At 47.8% G+C, this 25056-nt stretch overlaps 4 protein-coding genes across 21 annotated transcripts; 1 reads left to right on the top strand and 3 right to left on the bottom strand.

Moving 5' to 3' along the window:
* Positions 1 to 669: 669 nt before the first annotated feature.
* ttc19 (tetratricopeptide repeat domain 19) lies at positions 670 to 4108 on the bottom strand. 4 transcript variants are annotated; one of them, XM_018679049.2, is made up of 11 exons: positions 3952 to 4108; positions 3541 to 3659; positions 3321 to 3412; positions 2994 to 3104; positions 2736 to 2774; positions 2511 to 2567; positions 2257 to 2318; positions 2095 to 2189; positions 1371 to 1552; positions 1144 to 1261; positions 670 to 1061 (listed from the first exon to the last, which is right to left on the bottom strand). In XM_018679049.2, exons 1-11 carry the CDS (start codon positions 4071 to 4073, stop codon positions 919 to 921), a joined length of 1140 nt encoding a protein of 379 aa, XP_018534565.1. In that variant the 5' UTR covers positions 4074 to 4108; the 3' UTR covers positions 670 to 918. The 4 variants fall into 4 exon arrangements, with proteins under 4 accessions (XP_018534565.1, XP_018534564.1, XP_018534566.1 ...); XM_018679048.2 differs by having other exon boundaries at positions 1144 to 1306; positions 1389 to 1552; XM_018679050.2 differs by having other exon boundaries at positions 1389 to 1552.
* A 641-nt stretch (positions 4109 to 4749) lies between these two features.
* LOC108884934 (zinc finger protein 664) lies at positions 4750 to 11236 on the bottom strand. 12 transcript variants are annotated; one of them, XR_007813092.1, is made up of 7 exons: positions 10743 to 11231; positions 10291 to 10352; positions 9963 to 10022; positions 8433 to 9355; positions 7344 to 7491; positions 5262 to 7177; positions 4750 to 4963 (listed from the first exon to the last, which is right to left on the bottom strand). XR_007813092.1 is itself a non-coding variant. In XM_018679045.2 (6 exons), exons 4-6 carry the CDS (start codon positions 8454 to 8456, stop codon positions 5838 to 5840), a joined length of 1509 nt encoding a protein of 502 aa, XP_018534561.1. In that variant the 5' UTR covers positions 8457 to 9355; positions 9963 to 10022; positions 10291 to 10352; positions 10743 to 11236; the 3' UTR covers positions 4750 to 5837. The 12 variants fall into 12 exon arrangements, 11 of the variants coding, with proteins under 11 accessions (XP_018534561.1, XP_050926182.1, XP_050926183.1 ...); XM_018679045.2 differs by having other exon boundaries at positions 4750 to 7174; positions 10743 to 11236; XM_051070225.1 differs by having other exon boundaries at positions 4750 to 7177; positions 10291 to 10553.
* Positions 11237 to 12007: 771 nt separating this feature from the next.
* Positions 12008 to 20323, top strand: LOC108884932 (dynein axonemal heavy chain 17). 4 transcript variants are annotated; one of them, XM_051070208.1, is made up of 22 exons: positions 12008 to 12517; positions 12949 to 13127; positions 13218 to 13404; positions 13618 to 13717; positions 13799 to 13884; positions 14192 to 14317; positions 15525 to 15677; positions 16245 to 16331; positions 16436 to 16603; positions 16687 to 16803; positions 16920 to 17170; positions 17250 to 17442; positions 17614 to 17760; positions 17895 to 18000; positions 18170 to 18273; positions 18487 to 18606; positions 18686 to 18829; positions 18914 to 19087; positions 19182 to 19418; positions 19690 to 19859; positions 19986 to 20064; positions 20171 to 20323. In XM_051070208.1, the coding sequence occupies exons 1-22, from the start codon at positions 12173 to 12175 to the stop codon at positions 20174 to 20176; spliced, it is 3279 nt and encodes a 1092-aa protein (XP_050926165.1). In that variant the 5' UTR covers positions 12008 to 12172; the 3' UTR covers positions 20177 to 20323. The 4 variants fall into 4 exon arrangements, with proteins under 4 accessions (XP_050926165.1, XP_018534554.1, XP_018534555.1 ...); XM_018679037.2 differs by having other exon boundaries at positions 12010 to 12517; positions 19929 to 20064; XM_018679038.2 differs by lacking the exon at positions 14192 to 14317 and having other exon boundaries at positions 12009 to 12517; positions 19929 to 20064.
* A 1412-nt stretch (positions 20324 to 21735) lies between these two features.
* Positions 21736 to 24246, bottom strand: tmub1 (transmembrane and ubiquitin-like domain containing 1). Its single transcript, XM_018679052.2, has 3 exons — positions 24107 to 24246; positions 22701 to 23233; positions 21736 to 22438 (listed from the first exon to the last, which is right to left on the bottom strand). The coding sequence occupies exons 2-3, from the start codon at positions 23189 to 23191 to the stop codon at positions 22087 to 22089; spliced, it is 843 nt and encodes a 280-aa protein (XP_018534568.1). The 5' UTR covers positions 23192 to 23233; positions 24107 to 24246; the 3' UTR covers positions 21736 to 22086.
* Between the last annotated feature and the right edge of the window lie 810 nt (positions 24247 to 25056).

Raw genomic sequence — 25056 nt, 5'->3', positions numbered from 1 at the left:
GTCGTTCAGTCACTTTAAAGATTAGTCTGACTGTCAGTGTGTGTCTGTGTGTGTGTGTGTGTGTATGAGTGTGTGTCTGTGTGTGTGTGTGTGTGTGTGTATGAGTGCATGTGTGTGTGTGGTCTGTAGTCCCTGGACCCCCAGGGGTCCACGAGCCATAGCTTTGGGGTCTGTGAAAGAATCTGCAGTGAAGAACTTTGAGGAGCTGATGACTCCCGCTGACGTCAGCTCTGAGCCAATGAAACTCATAAATCTATCGCCATCACTCACCTTGATCAGGACGCACCTGGCCACAGCTCCTGCTGCTGATTAGCAGATCGAGGTAACGAGGATAGACACAGTGATGCTGAGCCCAAACCTGCTCCACTGAGAGGACCCTAACCCTAACCCCAACCTGTGATTCTTTACCACAGGTACGAATGGAATCCAGGTGTGTGTGTGTTTCCCAGGCTGTGTGTGTGTGTGTGTTAAGCTGCTGTTTGTGTAGCAGCAGCTGATTCTTGTTTGTGGTGTCTGCTTTCTGTTTACTGTCGTCACTCTGCTTTTATTCTGACAAGTTCAGCAAACACAACAGGAAGTTCATCTGGATCACACTCTGTGGGAACCTACAGTCACACACACACACACACAAACTGAGGACTCTGAACAGACTGAGGACTCTGAACAGACTGAGGACTCAGACTCTCTCTGATTTAATGTTTCATATTTCACCACAGAAACAGGAACAGGACTGGATCAGTTCACAGTCTGAACTCTGGATCACAGACCAGGTTTTTATGGGACCAGTTCAGATCGGTTCTTCCTCACACCATGAACTGGTCTGTGGACCAGGATCAGGACTGGCTGCCCTGATGGAGGCGGCAGAGGAAGGGTCACAGGGGTCAAAGGTAAACAGACGGACTGGAGGACTTCCTGAGGTCACTCCTCTGCAGCCTCCTCCTCCCTCCTCTTCTTCACCTCCTTCAGGCCCTCCTGGATCCTGTCCACAGCCTCCTGGTCTCCAGCCTGCCGGGCCAGACTCAGAGCCTCTTGGTAGAACCGGACAGAGTCGTCCAGTTGGCCTGATGGACCACAGACAGAGCATCAGACCGGATCAGAGACACCTGTGTCAGCAGGTACACCTGTAGATCCACCTGGACTGACCTTTGTGCAGCAGGATCCCGGCCAGGTTTCCCAGCAGAACGTGCTGGTCTGGGTGTCCGGCAGACCGGCTCAGATCCATGGCCTGCTGTACCAGCACCAGTGCGTCGTCGTGGCGACCCTGCAGATCCAAGATGGTGGCCAGGTCACTCATCAGCACCAGAGTCTGGCGGGAGACAAGATCATGACATCACCTGTGGGTGTGTCTCTACCTGTGGGTGTGTCTCTACCTGTGGATGTGTCTCTACCTGTGGGTGTGTCTCTCCCTGCTCCTGGCGGCAGATGTTCAGGGCGTTCAGGTAGTCCTGTCCGGCCTGGTTCAGGTGTCGTGTTGATGCTCGGTATCGAGCCCGTGAGTCTAAACACAGGCCAAGGAGGAGGCGGGTCTCCTTCCTCAGAGCCTCCTGCTCCTCTGAAGACGACGACAATGACAACAACAACATCAGTCTCCAAACTTCAGCCTCAGACACCAGCTGCTCTATAAGAACTGATCTGATTGGACAGCAGAGGATCAGGTACATCAGGTAGAATCTCACAGTTTAAATATGTCATTCTCCTGTATTTACACCTTCTCCCTCAGGTGTTTAAAGGCCAGTGAACGCCTCACCTGCAGAATTTCAACGCTTTGCAGGACCTGCCCCTCTCTCACCTGTTTCAGGTTTTAAAATGCTGCTGGTCGGAAACTGTGTTTGAACTCTGTTCCTGCCACAACACCTGACAGGAAACCATGTGTCAGGTGACAGGAAACACTAAAACACCTGGAGGTGCAGTCCAGCTACACAGAGGTCATCGCCCCAAACCTCCAAACAAATTAATGTCACAGTTAACATTAAAGTAAAAACTGCTCTGAGACAGCAGCTATCTGCTGTTTAGCTACAGAGCTAACGTTACCTGGCTAACGTCACCCAGCTAATGTTATCGTATATTGTGTAGAGATGATGATGTGAGTCTGACCTGTGTGCTCCTCTGCTGGCACATCCTTCTGTTTGTCCAGTTTGGCCTCCAGAGACTCCATACAGAACCTGAAGCCGTGTTCAGCGAGCTCCGTCCTGAAACAACAAACAGTCACGACTCTGAACAACCTGCTGATCATCAGCTGTTGCTGCTTGTTCTTACTTGTTCTGTTCAGCATAGATGGTGGCGAGTTTCAGAGACATCTCGATGACGGCGTTGTCGTCCTGGAAACAGACAGGAAGTCAGAGAAAACACACACACACACATTAAAGGATAACTCCAGTACCTCTGAACTTGGACCTTTGTTTGTGTCGTTAGTTTGCGTTGTGTGACTTTCAGTGATGGAAGAAGTAAAACACAACACAAAAGGTTCAGAAACACCTGAGTTCTCCTTTACCTGACATGAACAGACTCACCTGAGGAGTTCCTCCTGACAACATGAAGCTCATCGCTGCTTTGAAGAGTTTCTCTGCCTAAGAGGAAGAAGAGGAGGAGCAAGAGACAGACCTGTGTGTTACAGACAGGTGTGTTCACAGACAGGTGTGTTACAGACAGGTGTGTTCACAGACAGGTGTGTTCACAGACAGGTCTCACTGTGTTTGTAAAGAGAAGCAACTGAGCTGTGATTGGATGATACTCACCTGGTCTAGGTGACCCTGAACGTAGGCCAGGTTCGCCATCTGAGGAGACACATGGGGATAGGTCAGAGGGCGGGGTCAAAGGTCACAGCTACAGGTAGAGACAGGTGTGTTCTCCTGGAGTCAGAGCTTAGAGGAGCCACAGGTCTGGGGCTGGACAGACAGGCGTCAGACGACCTGTTGAGGAGACCATCACAGGTGTGTCCCTCTGAGCTCTGAGGCCCTGATACTGCAGGTGAGACAGGTGAGATAGGTGTTTACCAGGCTGTAGGTGTAGATGATGGCCTGGTTGTTGTGGGTCTGATGAGCCAAAGCCACGGCCTGATGGAGGAGACTGGAGGCTGCCTGCAGCTGACCCCGGATCAGACTCAGCTGACAGAGAGACAGATTACTGCTGATACTACTGTACTACTGCTGATCCTTAACCAAGTATCACACAGTACAAATATTCTGTTAGAAAAGTCCTGAGTTCATGTAAGAGTACAAGAGTTTTACTCAGTGACTCACTGACTCATTGACTCTCTAACTCACTGATTCACAGACTCACAGATTAACTGACTGACTAACGACCAGTCCACTCAGCTGTACCTTCGCCTTCTTCAGCAGCAGGATCATCTCATCCTCTTTCCTCTGAGCTTCATCACGTTGATCTTCATCAGAGTTACTGAACAGAGAGAAGGCTGCATGCACACACACACACACACACACACACACACACACACATCAAAGCTGACACTGTGTGATGGACAGTGATGTATAAAATGTATAAAATCAGCAGATTTTTGACTGGAGTTTGGTCTGAACACACCGACTGCTGCCCACAGTACTCCTCCTCCTCCTCTCTGTGAGTTCTGAAAGTTCCTCCCAGACTCATGTCTGCTGATTTTTACCCAGCAGGCCGAGCGTTTTCCGGTCACAGACTCACGGCTGAAGGGTCAGAGAAACGACAAACAACAACCAAACATGACGAGGACATTAAATCAGATAAAATCTAGTGTTTTGTTTTTACAGGTGAGGAACACAAACATCACACTGTCTCCGGTGTCACCTGTTTGTTTCACCTGTTCTCGTTCTTTTTCTTCTCTGGTCCGTTAAACTCACTCAGACATTGATCAGAAACTGTTTATTAAATGAACGTTTTCGTGTTTTATATAAATCTCAGTCTGACACAGATTAAGGTTTTCACAGTTTCATTCACCTGCACGTGCCTCTGACTCACCTGTGGTCCAGGTGAGTCCGGTGCAGAGCTGAGATCCGGATTAGGTCTCTTCCCACAGACCTGAATCTATTCAGGGTCTGACTGAGGACGGCACGGCACACACAGGAGGCCGCCATCTTCATTGTTTACATAACGACCGGAAGTCAAGAGGTGTCCCCCTGCGCCTTCAAAATAAAAGCAGCGGAAAAAGACGCAGATTTTCACAATAAAATTCTAAAACGTGTGAAAGAAACATGATTTTAAACAGTTTACAGTTTAATAACAGAGACAGTGTCGATTAATCCTTAGGAGAGAAGAAGGGACGAAGCAACACAACTCACATCACAAACATTTTATTTTATTTACTCATTTTTTTATGATCTCATGAATTTTATTTTATTCATGTTTTGTTTTTATTATTTTCATTTGGATTCTAACTTATCTCCATGTTCTTTCTGTGTTTGAAATGAAATAAAAACATCTTGTCTCTGTAACAGGCAGTGGTGAGAAGTAACTAAGTACATTTACTCAGGTCGTTTAGTGAAGTAAAGAGGTACTTGTACTTTACTTGAGTATTTCCATCTTCTGTTACTTCATACTTGAAGAATGTTTAGTTGAAAATCTTTCTGTAGTTTTACTTCAGCAGAAGTCTGAACCAGGACTTGTGTTTGTACTGGATTATTTTTACTATTTTTACCTGAGTAACTGATCTGAGTAAAAACCCAAGTTTACGTCAGATTCACTAAAATAAACTCAGACAGTTTTCGCTCAGTCACGAGACCAGAATCTGGATCACAGTGCTGATTAAACACACACACATTCTGTAGTTTTCTACTTTTATTGTGAAAGAGAACATGAAGGAAGTGAGGTCACTGCTCCATTTCTGTTCTGCTCCCAGGTCCCCAGTCCACAGTCCAGACAGACAAGTCCCAGGTCAAGACCAGGTCCTAAACTTAGTGTTTCAAATCCTATCCAAGTCACTACTGGTCTCTCTGTGGACACACCTTTACCTGCTGCTCCGCCTCCTGATTGGCTGAAACATTGAAGATGAGATCAAATCATTTACAGTCAGAGACATAAACGTCACGAGTTGTTAGTGTTGAAGTCCAAGTCTGTTTTTCTTGTTTTATTGAGTCATCAGGTTCTGTCCAGGTCATGTGACCTGTGACAGACTCGGCTCTGGTAAGTTCATCAAATACTGAGTTTAGAGTTTCTTCATATTTCATGATCAAATCTCCTGAACTGAACACGTCAGATTCTGTCAATCTGACCTCTGACCTTTTCAAACTACAAACATGGATTAAAAAGAAACCTGCATCAGTTCTTCGTACATTTTAGTTTTAACATCCGTGACCCTCCACACACACGTCTGTCGGTCTGTCTGTCTGTCTCTGTGAGGACCTGATCAGTTCATTCATGAGGTTCAGTCATGGTGTCTTAGAGTTTGTTCTTCTCACAGATTTGTTGAGTCGAGCTGACGGAGCAATCAGAGCAGCTGAGAGGATTTAAAGCAGTTATTTCATGATCTGTAAAAAAACAAAGGTAAAGTTAACTGACAGAATAAAACCATCAGTCAGCTGCTTCAGTCTCTTCATGTTTGAACAGTTTTTAAAAACATCTCAGCCGACGACAGATCTGTAAAAGCAGCTTTGGAGAGAGAAACCTGCAGACAGCAGCATCATCACTCTGCTGAGAGTTTACAGACACTGAACTAGATCAACATGTGGTTCAGGTCTGTACAGGCCTGACTCGACACTGAGGGTTTTAAAGTATCTTCACTGATTCAGCTCCACCTGCTGACAAACTACAATAACCAACTTCCTGTTGTTTGACACCTGACCCCCACCCCCCCGATTCAATCAGTAAACCAGTTTTCAGGGACCCAGTCTGTGTTTTCTGGCATGTGTTCACTCGGCCGGCCCGTGGTCGGTGAACCTCTTCAGGTGGTAGCGCAGCACTCCTTTGGTTTTGAAGGTCTTGCCGCAGCTGCAGGCGTGTGGCCGCTCTCCAGTGTGGTCGAGCTGGTGGACACGCAGCAGCGAACTGGTGAAGAAGAACTCTCCACAGGTGATGCAGTAGTGGCTCTTCTCCCCAGTGTGTTTGGATCTCTGGTGGCTCAGCAGCGAGCCCGACGTGATGAAGCTTTGGCCGCAGTCCCGGCAGCTGAACGGACGTTCGCCGGTGTGGATCCTCTCGTGGGCCCTCCATGAGTTGTGGTAGGAGAAGGACTTCTCGCAGTACGAGCACTGGTACAGCTTCTCCTTGGTGTGGCTCAGCCGGTGCATCTTCAGGTAGTGGGCGATGGTGAAGCTCTTCCCGCAGTCATCGCAGGTGAACGGCTTCTCGCCCACGTGGAACAGCGTGATGTGGGACCTCAGGTGGGACGACTGGGTGAACCTCTTGCCGCAGGTGGTGCAGAGGAAGGGCCGCTCTCCGGTGTGGGTGACCATGTGGGACTTGAGGTGGGGGGACTGGGTGAACCTCTTCCCGCACTCGGTGCACTTGTAGGGCTTCAGGCCGGTGTGGGTGCGGTTGTGCAGTTTCAGGCCCTGCAGGCTGGAGAAGCACTTGCCGCACTCAGTGCAGTGGTAGGCCTTCAGGTCCTCGTGGGTCCTCTGGTGGCAGTGCAGACCGCTCTGTAGCTTGAATCCTTTTCCGCAGGTGGGGCATTTGTGCGGCTTCCTGTTGGAGTGAGTCACCTGGTGCAGCTTCAGACTCTGAGGGTTGCTGAATGTCTTCATGCACTTGGGGCATGGCAGCAACTTCTGGTTCTTGTGGGACTTGCGGTGGAAGTTGAAGCCCTGGTAGGAGACGAACATCTTGTTGCAGACTTTGCAGTGGTAGCACTTCTCGCCTTTGTGCAGCTCCAGGTGCTTGGTGAGCTCGTCCTGCTCGTTGAAGCCGTCTCCACAGAACCAGCACTTGAAGGGTTTAGTCCCGGAGTGAGTCCGGTGGTGGGTCTTCCAGTCTCTCTTCAGGGCGAAGGTCTTGTCGCAGTAGGTGCAGCGGTAGGGCTCCTTGCGGTCATGGATCTGCTGGTGGATGACGAGGCTCATCAGGGTTGGGTAGGTCTTCCCGCACTGCCAGCACTCGTTGGGTTTCAGTCCTCGGTGGATCCTCAGGTGAGCCTCCAGGTGAGACCGCTTATAGAAGCCCTTCTTACACTCAGAGCAGTAGACCATTTTCCTGCCCGTGTTGGTCGGCCGCAGCCTCGGTCTCTGGGTAGTGAGCTGAGGGTGATCGGCTGCTGGAGAGGGAAGGTCGAAGGTCAACGGTCAAAGCGCCTTTTTGATAGATTGACAGAAAATTAACCAACAAATATTTTCACAATCACTATCTTTGATCCGTTTGTTTGCCAACCTGTCAGCTGCAGCACCAGTAATTGATTGAGAATTGATTGATCAGATTCTCACCCAGAGACAGGAAGTCCCGCCCCTCCAGCCACACCCTGCAGTCGGTCAGTTTGACAGACAGCTTCTTCAGGACGGGATATGACCGGATCTCCACGTCTCCATCTGGTTCTGTTTTGATTCGAACGTTCCCGAGTTCTCCAACTGCATGCTGAAATAAAATCATTGATCGATTGTCAATAATCAATCAGGTTATAAATGTCCAGAGCTCAGCCTGATTGATAAGATTCTCCTCCTGAATGTTCCAAAAGTAATTAATATCTGATTAATCTTCAGCTTGTTTAGACAGAGCATTTTGTTTTCTCACAGCTCAGTAACAGATGTTCTGAGGATCAGAACCAGAACCAGTCTGAGGACTGAGAACCATTGGAACACCTAATTAATCAGGAAGTAAAAACCTCAACAAATCAAACCAATGACAAGGAGAACAAGAGTTAGACTGAGAATAACAGAAACAGATAATCATCAGTTCCACTGATTATTATTTAACATTAACGAGTTTATTAGTTTCCTTCATTAACAATAATTTCAGAACAGTTACCGCCATCATCATTTAAAGTGAATATTACTAACTACAGGCCTCCAGCTGCAGGGACAGAACCTGAACCAAACTCCGTTCAGAATCCGGTCCTTTTTAATTTCTCTGTTCAGTGACAGATATTCAGACACGGCTGATGATTTCATATTTTACGAAAATAAGATGAGAGTAGGTGGTTCTTTCATTCGGCTAAAACCTCATTCATTCAGACTGAAACCTGCTGCCCTGCTTCATCTTCGGCTCTCTCCGGTACAAACTAACCGAGTCTATTCTGGATCTCTAACATAACTGAGGCAGAGCTATATTGTGCTGAAGCTGAATTAACCAGAGGACAGAGGTAACATCACCTGTCCTGTCTGTCTGTCAGTGTGGACGGTCTGACAGGACCGCTGCCCCCTCACTGCTCCGTTTTTTGAATGGAGTTTGGTGGAGGGTTTCCTCCCCTCAGCTCTACAGGCTAGCCCTGTTAGCCCTGTTAGCTCAGTTAGCTCAGTTAGCTCCGCTCTTATTGCCCCTGCTCGCAGGAGGGTCAGCGGGTCTAGAGGTGGGTTTACCGGTGAAGCCGTGTCGGTCTCCATCCCGCCGGTTCAGTCTGGGTCTGCCGGTCTGGTTTAAAGTTGACGGACTGTTGAATCTAGGAGCGAACAGGAGCAACTTCTGCAGCTGTCGACTTCCGGGGAAAAGTTCACCCCCCAACAAAAACCACAACAGGGAAAATGGGAAGGACCGGAAACTAGTTACCTGTCCGCCACAACGGTCACCACAGCAACAATACTACTACTACTACTCCGATCGCAGAAGTACAATTCCTAATAATAATAATAAGAAGAACAGTCATATTTTGGAGTCTGTTAATGTTTTTTTTCAGAAGATGCAGTGATGAAGCCTTTACAGTAGTAAAAGTAACTCACACAGTACTGCAGTTACAGGCACAGAGTATAAAATGTGCAGTGAAAACAGGCAGTTTCTGCAGCAGGGTTAACTGTAACTCTAACACTTCTGTCTGACGGAGAACAGGTAGAAAAACAACAGAAAATTCACTGAAGAACAAATACTTCTGAACAGTAGTTGAGTAAATGTACTTAGTTACTGTCAACCTCCTCACAGAGTAAAGTTTTATTAATCAGTTTAAAGATTCTGTTGTCTTTGTTCTCATGAAGTAAAATCACACAGAGAGAAAGCAGGTTTATCTTTTATTTCATATGAATGTTTCCATGAAGGATCATTAATAACTGAGCAGAGCAGGTGAACAGTTTAATGTTAAACCTTCAGAGTCCTGATCAATAAACACACTGAAAATGATCAATTAAATCTGCTCCACAAACACCTGACAGTATAAAGGAGTTTTATTTTGGCAGTCTGCTGTCTGTCACTTCCTGTCACTGACCATCAGTGTAGAGTACAGACAGGAAACCTCCGTCTCTCCTCTCCTCAGGACGCTGTAGCTGATCCAGGTCTCACCTACAGGATCACACACCTGTGGAGGAGACCAGGTGACATTCAGGTCAGCAGCCAATCACAAGATTACTCTTCATCCAACTCAAGGTCCCCTTACCAGATCCTCCAGAGCTTTTAACTCTGTTTCCTCCAGCACATAAGATCATGTGACCTCAGTAAGTTTTAATGGCAGCTGAGAAAACTTGCTTAGATGATCGACACATAAGGAAACTGACAAACGCCCACCCAGAGGTGAAGGTGGTAAAAGCTGAGTTAGCACAGCTGACAGCTAACAGGGCTAAAAGCTAACAGCACTAGCCTGTAGCCCTGAGGAGGGAACCCAACTCCCTTCAGTAGCTGGAGCAGCGCAGACTCAGGTCCCATCCTCGGTCTAACTGCTGCAGAGTTAAACTCAGTAAGTGGACGTGAAGTTTCAGTGAAGGAGCAGCTGTCAGAGTCATGTGACCGTCTGGAGTCAGCTGCTCTGGGATCAGATAAACGCTTCGGTCAGTCTTTGTCAGGGCCCCCCCTCTGAGAACACACTGCCTGAGGGGGGGGGCTACAATTCGGCCTTTTGTTTACATCATCTCCCAGCAACACTGGTCCACTCTGTGACATCACACATACACAGGTGATGTGACACTCACCGTCCTCAGGTTGGAGGTCTGACATCACAGCTCCGTCTTCAGCAGGTCAGAGAGGTGGATCTGTCAGAGCCAATCAGAGGAGCATTAACAGGAAGACTGACCTGACAGGTAGACGGTTCCTGTATACCACGCCCACGCCCCCCCCCCACCCCCCACCGTGAGCTGCCTGGATCAGAATACGCTTCAGTCCGGTTTTGTCACGGCCCCCCCCCTCTCTGTGAACAGACTGCCGGGGGCGGGGCTTCAGTCGGCCTTTTATTACATCACCTCCAGGAAAAGCGACATGTAAACACACCTGTCCTGTGAGTGTGGTGTGTTCATTTCTTACCCCATCAGTCGCATCACACAGATCCTGGTCCTGCAGAGTCCACAGCAGGACGTCTATGGTTCCTAATGACGTGGAAACAAAAATGTAAATCACGTCCGTCGCTCAGTCTGAGGTTCGTGGAGACACTTCAGTCAGTTAATCAATCAGCAGAGACTCTGATGATCAACTCATTTAATCACTTCTGAAAAGCAAACAAAGATCCTCTGGTTTCAGCTTCTTCACTCTGATGTTAATGTTTCTGTGACAGGAAAACATCACCTGAGCTGTTGGGTAAAAAAAAAAAACTCTGAATACATTTCATACTGGAAACTGTCGATCAACTAAGTTTTGATCAGTTAAATCGATCAAAGGCTCAGCTCATTAAAGAACAGGTTTCTGCTTCCACAGTAGAGTTTTCATTAAACCGCAGTGACTGTCTCCACCGAGTCTGAGGATAATTCAGACCAACTCACCTACATTGAGAGGAGGAGCACAGGTTTACTGCTGCTTCAGTCAGTCCAGGGAAGACCGGCTGGTCCGGGTTCAGTCAGTCCAGGGAACACCGGCTCGTCCGGGGGCTGCAAGTTAGCATGTTAGCTTAACTCGAAGTTCCAGTTCCTCAGTCAGAAGGCAAACTTCCGCAATTAGCTTTATCTTCGGGTGAAACACCAGCGGCAGCAGAGACACTGGGCCGAGCGCCTCTACGCGCCTGAAACATTTCACTCCTCGGTTTATCAACGTTCTCCTTCGAACCGCTCTTTGGGGCGACGATGGCCCAGCGACCAGCCGCCATGATGTCTTTATTCATCCCGCAGACCAATCACAGCGTGTCTCTACACAGCCCGTTGTCCAATCACCGCGTGTTCTCTTCTTCTTCTGCTGTCGGTTTATTTACAGCTCACTAGATTTCCCGCCATTGGTGATGAGGAGATTTATGAACTCTCACACTGACAAAGAACCTAACCCTATAACTTCAATAAATAAATAAATGAATGAATGAACATTTAAATTCACGATGAACCCGCCATTTCTGTGAATCTGACAGAAACATGTGAACATTTATTTTACATCTGAATTCATGAAGAATCTGCAGTTAGATATTTACAGATGGAGTTAAAGATAAATGGAAATTTTTATAATTAATTATCATTGATATAAAGAGGGGAAGCAAATGATTCACACCTGTGTTTTCCTGCTATTCTTCCCCATAATATAATATAATATAATATAATATAATATAATATAATATAATATAATATCAGTTGATATATTTATATTTTAATAAATAATTCAAGAAAGAAATATAAGGAAAACACAACAGGGACATCTAGTGTCCAGGTGGAGAAGTCGTCACAGTAGAAAGAGAAAACAAAGATTGGTTTTATATAGAATAAATAAATTACATGTTAATAAAGAACTGCAACCGGGATAGGATTTACTGATTTCTTCAACAAACTATATATTTCTGTCAGGTAAATACTTTTATATCTTGAACACTCTTTATACTTTAACAGTCCAGTGGCTAAACATGCATCTTTGTTTCTGTGGTGGCGAATAATGTTCATTTATTTTATGGATTGTTTAAGTTTGAGTCTGCGGTCAGAGACACTGCTTGACAGTGAGTCTGGCAATGTGAATAAAACAAAACAGAAATACATCTTAACAAACTGTAAGTGTATCACTTATTTAAAATAACAGATGTGGAAAACATTTTTTTAATCCAAAGTCTTCGAATGCAGTAAAATATGTAAAGTACGACCTGAGAAGAGACCCTGAAGGCAGCATGTGACCGGTTCGACCGTTAGGAAAATAAAACCGTCAGGTTTCTAACGTTGAAGTCGTTTCTTCGACGGTTGGGTTTCCGTTATTATGAACTATTTTGTTTTCAGATACAGAGTGAAAGATGGAGGGTAAAGACGAGCGGCTGGATCCTCTTCACAGTTTCACCGTGAAGAGTCTGAGGCTGGATGAAGAAAGATGGCGGGAGTTTGTGTCGGAGGAGGAGAATCAGGTGGTCTTCAACAGTTTCTTTAACGCTCAGGATTACTGTCACCTGTTCATCTGTAAGGATCCGGACTCCGGACTCTCCGTTAGCCTCGACCTCCCCCAGAACATCCAGACTAAAGTCCTCTGTGTCTCAAAAACGGCCCGTGAAGCCGTGACTAAAGAAAACTCCAGAAAGATTTTAACCTGTCAAGAAGTTCAAGGAGAAGATGTCCTTAGTTTCATCATCTGTGTCACCGAGCAGGTACAGGAAGGCTAACTATTAGCTTATGCTAAAACAACGGCTTACTGTACCTGTTACCGTAGGCTAATTAAGAATAAGGCTAACTCAGACTGTTAGCTTAGGCTAATTAACAGTAAGGCTAACTGTACCTGTTACCGTAGGCAAATAAAGAATAAGGCTAACTCAAACTGTTAGCTTAGGCTAATTAACAGTAAGGTTGACGTTATAGTTAACAGTAATGTTCGGCTAAATTAAGATGAGGACTTTGGCTGAGGCTAAACTCAGGGCTAACTGTAAGGTAAACTGACGTTAAATGTAATACTGAGTGAAGGTTGAATTTTATTAACTTGTAAGAAGAGGCTAAAGTTAAAGGTAACATTAAGACAGGTGAGCTAAGGCCAAAACAAAGAGTAACACAAACTAAGGCTAATGTGTGTCCTGTTTCTCTTTAGGTGACCTGCCCGTTGCTTAGCAACCCAGAGAGCAGCAGCAGGTGGGTGGCGGGTGTGGCTGACGAGGCTCTGAGGTTCATGGAGCGACAGAAGAATGAAACACTGGTGATGAAGGCTCAGACCGAGGGACGCACCTTCCTGCCTCATCCTGAAGGGCTCCATGACGGCACTGACGGAGGGTAGGCTGGTTACAGGTGCAGCTATTTTCCTCCAGGCTGAGGTGTGTGTAAAGATTTAGGTGTTGTGAATCTTCTTCTCTCCTCTAACAGGAAGCTGTCAGACGTGAAGCTGCTCCACGCCTGTGATTGGACGATCATAGAGTGGGCGGAGCTCACGTCAGAGTTCCTGCAGCAGGACTCATCTCAGCCGGTTCTGGACGGACTGAAGCCGCTTCCCTCAGAGGAGTTCCACTTCTGGAAGAACAGACTGATGAACCTGGTCTTCATCCAGCAGCAGGTGATGGACTCAGTCAGAACAGGAGAGCTGGAGGCCCACAGAGTGATGTCAGATCCAGCATCAAGTCTGACTCCTCATGATTCTCTAACTCTACCTGTCCACTTGAGCAGCCTGTCCTGTCCTGACAGTCTGAAAAATCCAGAACAACAGTCAAAATGTGACGAGCGTCAGGCTCAGTGTGTTGATTGTCTATTTTGTGTTGTTGTTGTTTAGCTGATGAGCAGCAGAGCTCAGCAGGTGGCGTCCATTGTTCAGAGGGCAGAGAGCGTCTACTGGTCTACACTGAGAGACATCTACAGAGACATCCAGGAAGGTAGACCTGTCTGTTTAACATGAACCTGCTCAGTAACATCACTCACCTGCAGACTCTGACACACCTGAGCTCCTCTCTCAGGTGTGAAGGAGGCTGATGACGTGACTGTGAATCTGACTCAGCTGCAGGACAGGCTGGAGGAGGTGGAGAGGATGGAGTACCAGCAGGTACCTGAGCACTCAGTACCTCACACTGTTTCACCTGAGTCTGTTTCTACAGAAGTCTGTAACTTGTTCACTCGTTCACTCAGTCACTCGTTCACTTGTTAAGTTGTTAACTCGTTAACTCATTAACTTGTTAACTCAGTCACTCCTCCCTCTGTAACAGAGAGCTGCAGAAACAAAACAGTTAGGTTAACACCTATAAAGTGCTGAGCAGTGCATTGTGGGATTGTAGAGTAGATGTTGGACTCTACTGACTCCACTGAGTCCTGGTTCTGTTGTGGTGTGACTGACCTCTGTGTGTGATTGGCAGCTGGGAGACAACATGGCGTCTGTTCTGGAGGAGGTGCGTCAGGTGTGGATCAGGTCTGAGTTCTACTGTAAACCCTGCAGGATGGTGGTCCTGCTGCAGGAGATCTGCAACCTCCTCATACACCTGGTACCTGTTGGGGGGGGGCAGAAGAGAGAGAAAGATTTTTTTGAATTTTTTTTAACAGTACTTTATTTACATTTGGCTTAAAAACAAACAAACAGTTATACAATCAACAAATCAGTTGAGGAAAAGTGTAAGTGTTAATTCTCTGCCGGTCACTCTGCACAGCAGCTCCTCATGAGCCTCTGCTGTTCAAACATCTATATTCCCTGTGATCCTGTGGAAGCTAAACTCCAGCCTCAGTCTTCACGTTGAGCCTCCACAGGGTCACAGCGTCAGTAATCGGCCCACCCTGCAGTTTGTCTCTACGAGTCAGGTAGATTGACATTTTGGCTTCACCAATTAAAAAGTTCAGGAGTTGACACTTTGCTTTTTCTGTTGTTTTAAAACCAACTCCACAAATAAAAACAGGGGCAGTTAAAACGACACCAAACAGGTTAAAAACACGAGTTAAGACGTTAAAAATCTCTGCCAGTCTCCTGCACTCAGTAAAAACATGAAAGATGTTTTCAGTCAATCCACAGAATGGGCACTCATTCACAACACTGAGATTAAGAACAGATAAAAAGGCATTGGTTGCAATAGCACCAATAGCACAGATCTTCGGTTCTCTTTTTTATAGGAGGTTTGTAAAGTGTTCTCCACTGTGGGCTCAGCCCGCCCAGCCTCTCAATCCACACACTTTGTGGAGAGTTTTTACACAACTTGTGTACAGAGTTTTTTTGTCGGCCTTGTGCAGGCTTAGTGTTTTTTTGTCAGTGTGCTTCAGTAGGGGGCCGCTGAGCTCTGTGAACCCAGAGCACCAGTCGATCTCTGGATACAGGTCTGTGGGGTCCGGCTCAGCTTCTCCCCTGCTGTGTTTGAGGAGGAGGACTCTCTCCTTCTCCGTCAGCCTCTTCTTCCAGAGCTCCAGGCTCCTCTGCGTCAGACGGACAGAGCGCAGTCCCAGCACAGAGCTCAGAACTGGGCTGCCCATGAGCGCCGGTCCTGCTGCTTCTACCAGCTGCTTCAGGCAGAACATTTTTGAGCTGCACAGCGCCCCCATCAGCCCAGGCACGGTGCTGCAGCACATGTCCAGTTTGGCACCACAGATTAAAGGCTCCTTCAACAACCAGTACAGAGAGTCACACTTCTCACTTCTTCTACATTTAAACAGCCCAGGATTGTGTGTGTGTGCGTATGTGTGTGTTATCCTCTTCTTCTGTGGTTGCAGAGCAGAAAGTTCCTGCGAGGGGAGGAAGTGATGCGTTGTCTGGTATCAGACCCTGGTCTGGTCCTGGATGATGTCAGACTGGTGATCTGGACTCTGCAGGCCTTCAAAGACTCATATAGTCGGCTCAGGACTCAGCTGGAGGACCAGAACCAGGTATAGACCACATGACTTATGTTAGAGGTTTCACTTTTTGAGTTCTGCCGCTGAGGCTCATGGGTAATGTAGTTCTGCTTTCTCCTCTGACCTGACTCTGTTCAATTAAACTGATGTGGATCAAAGAACTGGACTCAGACCCAGTGAAGGTCTCTGTTTCAGCTGGTCAACATGTTTGGGTTTGTCACTGTGAGTCAGACAGTCCCGACTGGAGCTGGACTCAGACCTAGTGAAGGTCTGAGTCCAGCTCCAGTCGGGACTGTCTGATGTTAAAACAACCAATCCATCAGCTGATCATCAGTGGAAACCTGCTATGATGATGTGCTGATGATGCAGGATGACGTCACCATAACCGTCCAATCAGTGTATGATTTCCCGTTCCTGGGCCTGGATCAGGACCAAGTTAGTCCAAGACTCCTCAAAGAAACAGGAAGTGAAAACAACAACATGATTGTGTCAGAGGTTAAAGGTTCAGTCGGTCTCTCTCCTGCTGGTTACTGATGACAGGTGAGACAGGTGAGTAAAGACAGACCGGTGTGGTAATCAGCTGACTGTTGGTCTCTGCAGGACTCAGCCTCGCACAGCTGGGACTTTCCCTCACACCTGGTCTTCTTCTACCTGGACAACTTCCTGCAACGTCTGCAGGGCATCCAGGTACACACACACACACACACACACACACACACAGTGTTTACCTGCTATCAGCTGCTGTTTGAGATGAAAGTTGTTCTCACTGTGAGTCCTCTGACCTCCTGCAGGAGGCGCTCTATGTCAGTCTGCAGCTGTCACAGCTGGACCAGGCGGTTCTGTCCGGTGTCTGCGGCAGGATGTGGACCGATGTGGTTCAGGACGTGTATCAGGACTTTGTGCGTCAGGTGACCGTCCTGTCTGAATGTAACTGTGACCCCACCAACCCCGACGACGAGGTGATAGTCAGCTGATGTGTGTGAAGTGCTTCCTGTTTGACTGAGCTGCATGTGACGCCTCTTCGTCCTTGTCTTCCTCTCAGAGCTTTGATCTGTATCTGGACCAGTTCCGGGTCCAGGTGTCAGACCTGGAGAGGTGTCTGGTGTCAGTCCTGAGCAGGGCACTGGAGAACTGCAGCATCTCCTCCACAGCAGCGAAGGTGCAAGTCTGTTCCTCTGACACAGGAGAGGAGCTCAGACCAGACCAGACCAGACCAGACCTGATCTGATCTGATCTGATCTGGTCTGATCTGGTCTGATCTGGTCTCTGTTTCAGCTGGTCAACATGTTTGGGTTTGTCCTGGCCCGGCCTCTGATTCAGGATCAGCTGCGTCCTCACCTGAGCCGGGTGGTGGAGATGGTCCTGATGGAGCTGGATCAGGCTGAGCTGTTGTTCTACAGTCAGAGAGAGAGACCAGAAACCATCAGCAGGTTCACTCCGACCCCTGCAGCTGGACTCTGCTGGACTCAGCAGCTCCGTCTGAGAGCTGAAGACTCTGTGAGGAACTACAGGACTGTTCAGCACCTGTAAGACCACACAGCACTGCACACACACACTGAACACACAGCAGGCTCTGTACCAGTCTGGTCTCTGTGTTGTGTTCAGGTGCGAGGACTCAGGTGAGTCCCAGCTCGTCCTGCACAGGTTCCAGCAGATCATGGACCTCCTGCAGGACTTCAGAGAGACAGTGACGTCAGACTGGAGCGCCCAGCTGGACTCGGACTCTGTATTCATCCTGGAACAACCTCTGATCCAACTCAACCAGCAAGGCATGCTGGGAGTCAGCAGCAGCTGCAAGGTCCATTTGAATCTTTAATCTTTATTTAAAAACACAAAACAGACACACACAGGTACGTCACCGAAATAACCAGAGATAATGTCGTCACATCATCACTGTGTGTGTGTGTGTGTGTGTGTGTGTGTGTGTGTGTGTGTGTGTGTGTGTGTGTGTGTGTGTGTGTGTTTCCAGCTGGAGGAGGTGCTCAGGGAGCTCAGGTACGTACGCAGGGAGACAGACATGGAGCTCCGCCACTACGCTGCTCATCTCCTCACCTGCAGAAATGACATCACACAGAGCTACTTGAGCCTGAGGCACATGGTGTCGTGCTACAACCAGGTATACACCCACACACACACACACTGTGGACAGGTGGATCCAGGTGAAGGTGAAAGAGTAAAACAGATGAAACAGAAGAATGAGAGCTCCAGGTGAAGGTGGAGGTCATGTGACAGACTGTGGTCCTCCATCAGGTGGTGAGAGACGTCCTGCAGGTGGAGCTTCCTCTGATCCAGGATCAGCTTCAGGACTTGAACCAGACTCTGTCAGAACTGCAGAGGAACACCTGGGGCTCTGAAGGTGACACATCACCTGACACGTCACCTGACTGACAGCTGGTCTGAGAGGACGGGGACTGATGAGTCCAGTTTTAGAGCTGAAGTCAGTCAGAATCAGTTTCCTCCCCTCTCAGGGTGAACTCACCTAGAGAAGTGAGTTCCACTGTGTGTTGATGTGTGTGTGTGTTCAGGTGTGCAGCAGCTGGTGGAGCAGCAGACACACAGAGTGTTGATGTTTCACTCCTCAGTGAGCGAGGCCAGAGCCAACATGGACACCATGATGCACATCATCCAGGTCAGTCAGCTGACCTGTGACCTCTGACCTCTGAGACTGTGAATCTGAACCTTTCTGCTCGGGAGCTTTAATTCAGATTACCATCAGGTTCAAAACCAGGACTCTGTCCAGAACCAGGACTGAGACTGTGATGGAAGGCTGGTCCAGTATTTAGATCTGGTCTCAGACATGCAAGAGGTGGAAATGTGTCAGTGTGTTAATGTGTGTGTGCAGGGCTGGGCGGAGCTTCACCTGCTGCAGCGCACAGGTGACTCACTGCTGGAGGGCGGAGCTACAGAGCACAGCTACCGACGCATCAGAGAGGAGGGACAGGAGCTGCTCAGGTTAACACAGGTAACACCTGAGGAGGAGGTGGAGGGGGGGTGAGGGGGAGACAGTTGTTGATGTTAATGTGACTCTGCCGTGTCTGCAGGTGAACAGGAGTCTGTATGGAGCTACTGACTCCTCTCAGTCCTGGATCAGGTATCTGGACCACATCGATGACAAAGTCCAGGATGGACTGTTCCAGCTGCTGCTCAGGTCACTGCACTTCCTGTCTGACAACATGAACCCACAGGTACTTGTGCCTGCACACACCTGGAGGCATCAGCATCAACATGTAACACACCTGTGCTGAATCATTCCTCTGCTCTGACTCCAGACCTGCAGCGCTGCGTTGTTGGCGGTCTCTCTGCAACTCCAGGAAACAGGAAGCGTGTTTGAGCCGTCAGTGGGTGGCGGCCTCTCTGACGTCCTGATGACCATCATCAGTGACGTTTACACAGCCGCCAGTCTGCCGCCCAGGATCTCTGAGGGTCGCCACGGCAACTACCAGGTGACTCTGACCTCACTCTGACATCATACAATCATACATTGTTACAGATGTCAAGGAACCAAACTAAACCTGCACCTGTCCATCTGTCTCTCAGGTGGCTCTACAGCAGAGTCCGGAGCTCTCTGCATTGGAACAGGAAGTGATGCAGCATCTGCTACAGGTGAAGGAGGAGGCGGAGCATCTGAGGGTTGGATTGGACAGGTACTCTCACCTGTGGCAGAGTGACAGACAGGGGGTGATGCAGGAGTTCCTGACGTACAGCAGACAGCTGGGACCTGAGGAGCTGGAGGCCGATGAAACCCCGCCCACCCTGAAGGACTTCCAGAGAGAGGTGAGACACACCTGGCCAGGTGTTTAATACAGGTGTTTTTATTCAGGTGTTCTCCAGGTAAAAACAGTCTGTATCTGAAATCTCTGTTTCATATTACCTGTGTGGTGGGTGGCACTTCTCGTCTCTCTAGGTGACAGATGTTGATTAGGTTCATTAGGTCACACCTGTGTGTTTCTGCAGGTATATCAGCTCCAGGTTTACAGGGACCCTGCTGCTGCTTCAGGTCTGTGGGGTGCTGTTTGACAGTGTCTGTCCTTCCCTTCTGTTTCAGATCGAGTCGCTCCACAGACTGAGTGGAGAGGTGACTCACCTGGATGAAGTCATCGTGCTGTGCGGCTGGCTGCAGGTTGACCTGCAACCCTTCAGAGATTCACTGCTGTCAATCATCCACGACTGGAAGAACATGTACACAGACTATCTCCTGGACTCAGTCAGTGACAGGTAAACTCACCTGAGATGTGCTGGACTCAGCCAGTGACAGGTAAACTCACCTGTGTGTCTGTGTTTCAGTCTGCAGCAAGTGACTCAGCGTGGTGGTGATGATGAAGAGTCTTTGTCGTCCTCCAGATTCCCTCTGACAGAAACCATCTTGCTGCTGGAAGCTGCAGGTGTGGAGTTGCCTGAACACCTGTCAGCACAGCTACAGGTACGACCTCTGCCTGACCTCTGACCTCACAGCTGAATGTTAGTCTCAGTCTCAAACCCACTCACAGCAGCAGTAAACAGTCCACCTGTTGTGATCTGTGTTTTAGTGCTGATGAAGAGGAGCAAACTGAAGCTGAAGACGTCACCTGGAGAAAAACATCCACTCACCTGTGTTCACATTCTGAAGTCAGTCAGTGAGCTCTGCTCCTGAACTCTTCACCATTTACTCTGAATGTTCAATAAAACCTAATGAAACAGAAGCAGCACAGACAAAGTCTGTTAAACACCTGAACTCAGTAACAATATAACGACTGTGACAGGTAAATAAATCACCTGTCCATGGTCTGAACTGACTCACAGGTGACAGCAGGTAATGTGCTCAGACTTGTTTTTGTTCTGATATTTTATTCTTAACTTTAACCAGTTTATGACCTGAGCTCTGTTCCATGAAGCAGGTTGAACTGATCCAGGATCTTTATCTGGCTTCAGTAAACCTAACAACCACAGAGTGATTGAGCGTCAGACGCTGGTTATCACCAGGTTCAGTGACCCAGGATTTCCTGATGGTTCATGGTAAAGAGGTGGAGTTGTTAGTTGAAGCAGCGTTGTCAGAACCATGAGTAAGGAACCTAATATTCTATGAGAAGTCAGGCTGAGAGCTGCAGGTGGTTTCAGTTCCAGCCACGTCCTAACATGACATTTAACAAGGTGAAATGTGAACAATATGATCACATGACTAGAATAGAAACAGTAGAAATAATCAGCAGTGATCAAAGTCAGGCTGAGGATTTATTGTAAATAAGTCCATCAAGTGTTTTCAGTGAGTGAGTGTTTGTGCTCCTTAGTGTGATGGTGGTTTATTGTGAGTTAGTGTGAATATGTGATGCAGATAAACAGTGACAGTAATGTCAGAGTGTTTCTGCTGCCAAAGCAGAGAGGAGAGGAGAGAGTTCATGTCTGAGCTCCATCTGACTGAAATGTTCATTTAGAATCAGCAGAAATCTTCAACAGTGTGAAGAGAAAATCAACATGAAGATCTAACAGTCAGTGTGTGATCATTCAGTGGAGAAACTCTCTGTTTGTTAGAAGCTCTGTTGTGGACAAAGACTGGAACAAAACCATTCACTGATCTATAAAAACATCTATTGATATTTATTGGAAACTGTTCCTGTCAGGATCCTGCACAAATGATGACCACAGTTTTCCAGTCATCTGATTGGTCAGTAGTTTGATCTGATCCTCTGAAGTGAACCTGGAGCAGGTTAGCCGTTCAACATCAGTTACCATGGAGATTTACCACCATAACAAGTGAACCACCGTCATCAGACTGAAGTTACCGTGGTAACCACTGATCCTGCTTCATGGAACAGAGCTCAGGTGTGATAAATCCTCAGTCTGGATCACCTGGGTCAGACTGAACAAAATAACAGAAACACCTGTCAACAGGGTAAAGGTTTCCTCCAACGTGTGCCATGTTCTGAAGTGTAACAGGTGTGGACCAGGTGTCGCAGGTGTGCAGTATTACCTGTGTACAGTTTAATAAAAACCCTGAGGTTCAGTTCCTCTGAGTCAGCTATGTATATTTCCATCCTAGTTCACCTGTACAGGTGTCTGCCAGTAACAGACTGGACTCTGGAAACAGGAAGTAAAATAAGTTGAGAAACACAACAGGATAAATAAATGATTTAATAGAATTTCTCTTTCTTCAAAAGCTGTAATTTACACACAGGACCCTCCTCCAGACAGACAGGTGAGCAGACAGACGGGTGGACAGACAGAAAGGTCCGACAGACTCTCAGAAAGTAAAGAGGCACGATGATGAAAAACCTACAGAAACGTGATCTAAAAAAAATAAAAATTAAAGTCCTTGTTTACTCAGCATCTCCATGGCAACACAAAAAAAAAAAAAACCATTAACTCTATCAGCATCCGTTTCCTCCTGCAGGTTGGAGTCCCGGCCAGCTCTGAGGTCAGAGGTCACAGAGAAAGCTCCGCCCCCCGGCTGCAGCCAATTAGAGAGCAGCTAGCGGCGGTAAACTCCGAAGGCCACCAGGCTGAGGAAGATGGTGACTCCGACCAGCGAGGCCGTGGCTGGGGCGGTGAAGAACTGCCGGTACTGGATCTGACAGTACCACAGCACTGACAGCATGAGGACCAGCAGTGGGACCATCAGGCTGCCCACGTTCAGGGCCACCTGCACCTGGTCCGCGGGCCGCGGCCCCCCCGCTGCCCCCCGCCCCGCGTGCTGGGAGATGTGACAGTGCAGGACGCAGTTATGGACCAGGTTCAGAGAGGCCAGGGTCTGAGCGTCATCCTGCAGCAGCTGACCCTGATAGATCAACCGGACCTGCTGCTCCTGACCCGCAAAGTAGGTCCTGAAAGGTAAGAGGTCAGAGGTCAACACACACCCATCAGGTCACTGAACTTTATTGTATCTGTTCTGGTTCTCTGGTCTCTACTGCTCACTGAGGAACCAGAACCTCCTGAGTTTGAAACCAGGTACAACCAGATCAGGTTCTACGGTTTCTGTGTGGAGAGTTAGAGGCTGATACTGCAGCAAGTACAAACTACAGGAGTACTGTATAGTAGTATTGTAAGGCTGTGTAGTAGAGTGTAGTAGTACTGCAGTACTGTTACCGTTTGATGTATCCAATGGTGTCCTGTGGTTTGACCTGAGCCGTTCTCTCTGTGTCGTTGAGAAACTTCAGTCTGACCACCATGTTCCTCTGAGACGATGACGACTCTCCTCCTCCTCCTTCTCCTCCTCCTCCTCCTCCTCTGTTCCTCACCCCATCTCCTCCTACCTCCCCCCTCTCCGCGCCGTCCTCCCCTTTCTCCTCCTGGGTGGAGGCCGTGGGAGCTTCTGTCTGAGAGCTGTCACTCACGGAGCTGGAGGGTGATGAGGAGGAGGATAAGGAGGTGGTGGGGGTGTTGGTGGAGGTGGGGGGTGAGTTCTGGTGGGCGGTGCCGGTCCTCTGCGAGGGGGCGGCGCCCACGGTAGATGTGAACAGGTGTTCTGGGGGCTCGGAGGTGCGGGTGGAGATCCAGGCGAGCAGCAGCACGGTGAGGAGCAGCAGGGAGCCGAACAGCAGCGTCACCTCATCACCTACGCCTTCGATCAGAGCCATCGCCCCCGGCAACGCCCACTGAGGTCAACACGGGTCACACACCTGCACACAGGGGGCGGGGCTTCACATCAACACCTCACACTGAATCAGCTACCTTCTTCAGATTGAAGAAGAACGGCCGCACAGAGAGTTTACATCAACAACATCTGGGTCTAACATGGGAGACAACAGAGGAGGCTGAGGCTGAGGCTGGACCTGGACCTGGACCTGGGCCATATCTCATGTTCTCCACAGGGACAGTGGTCTGTAGATTACAGTGACTTTTAACAGTGATTATTGATTTGTTCTGTAAAATGTGATGAAATCAAGAATTATAGTCTTAATAGTTTAACAGGATTAAACTTTATTCTGAAACAGATTTAACTTCACTCTGACTGATCACTGATCAATAACTGATCACTGATAAATGATAAATAACTGATCATTGAACATTCTGAGCAGTGATGTTATTTCTTTTTGAATGAAAAGTTTCAAACTTTACTTTTCTGTTTTGTTTAGACCTGGACTCTTGTCTGTCGAACCGGTTCATCAGGATCCGGATCCTCCGTCACACCTGGACTCTATGTACCTGATTCTTTCTGTATTTGGGTTGTACAGGTGTGACAGCAGCTCACCTGCCGAGCTGACGGTTAGTCCGCGTTTATCCTGGGTTTAGCTCGGATTATCAGGTCCAGTATCGGTCCGATTTTTGGTCCCAGTTCTCCTTTAACCCATAAAAACTTGAGACTGCTGATTATCGATCAACCTGATCAATACCGGGCTAAACTCTGAGCTAACTGCTAACGGCGTTTAAACTCGGACAGGAAGTCAGCTAAGCTACATGGTAACAGCTAGCAGCTGTTAATAACCGTCCGAACAGAGTCGGAGTCAGTTTGAAGATGAAGAAGATTAAATACAGATGGAATCAAAACTTACAGTTCAGCTGGTGAAGCTCACATCACAGCGCGTTAGCCTGCAGCTAACCAGGCTAATCTGCTCTAACGCTGCCGCTACTTCCTGCTTCTTCTTCTTCTTCTGTGGTCCTGAGTGCGCTGACGCACGGTGACGTAATACCTCCCCCTGCTGCTGCTTCTGTTTATTTTCTGTTTCATCAGTGTTTTTACTTCAGGGTAACACTGCAGTACAAGTATTAATACACACATTAGAGTACTAATACTCAGTAGTAGAATGTGAGTATCATCAGGACTGTGTACTGAGAGTATTTATAGTAATAAAGTAAAAGTACTTATTGCAGTTACTCCGATGATTAAACAACATGTTACTGTTGGAGCTGATAGAAAACTCACCAATGATTAGTCTGTTGATTATTTGATTGATTGATTGATTGATTGATCAATCAAAACAGTGTTTGTTTTGACCAAACCTCTAAATTATTAAAAATAACTGAACAGGAAAAGGAAACATCAATAATCAATAATCAATAATGGACCAGTGGTTCCAGCTCTGCTTCTGTTTCCCGTTTTCATCTCTAACAAACTGTCAGATAAAAGTACTGCAGTATAAGTACCTCAAACCTGCTGCAGTATTGATCACTGATCAGCTGTCAATAATGTACTGATTTTTTAGCAGATACTTCAGTGATGTTTCCTGGGGTCTAGCCTGGCTCAGCCTGGCTCAGCTTGGCTTGTCTCTCCTGACCTGGCGGCCATCTTGTTGACCCTCCAGCCTGTGGCCCCTGTTACGGCGGCCATGTTGAAGGTCCTGCAGGTGGCTGACCTGTGATCCCTCCTCATGATGAGTCTGAACTCTCTGATACAGTGATTATTGATCCCGGAGTGGATCAATAATGTTGATGAATGACAACAGTTTAAATTTATTGATTAAATATTGATGCTTATTGATCAGATGTTAACCACTGTTTCCTC

Source organism: Lates calcarifer, linkage group LG4, assembly GCF_001640805.2.
Source record: "Lates calcarifer isolate ASB-BC8 linkage group LG4, TLL_Latcal_v3, whole genome shotgun sequence".
Taxonomy (NCBI): domain Eukaryota; kingdom Metazoa; phylum Chordata; class Actinopteri; family Centropomidae; genus Lates; species Lates calcarifer.
Note: the sequence above shows the minus strand (reverse complement) of the source record. Positions and strands in the feature narration are given on the sequence as shown.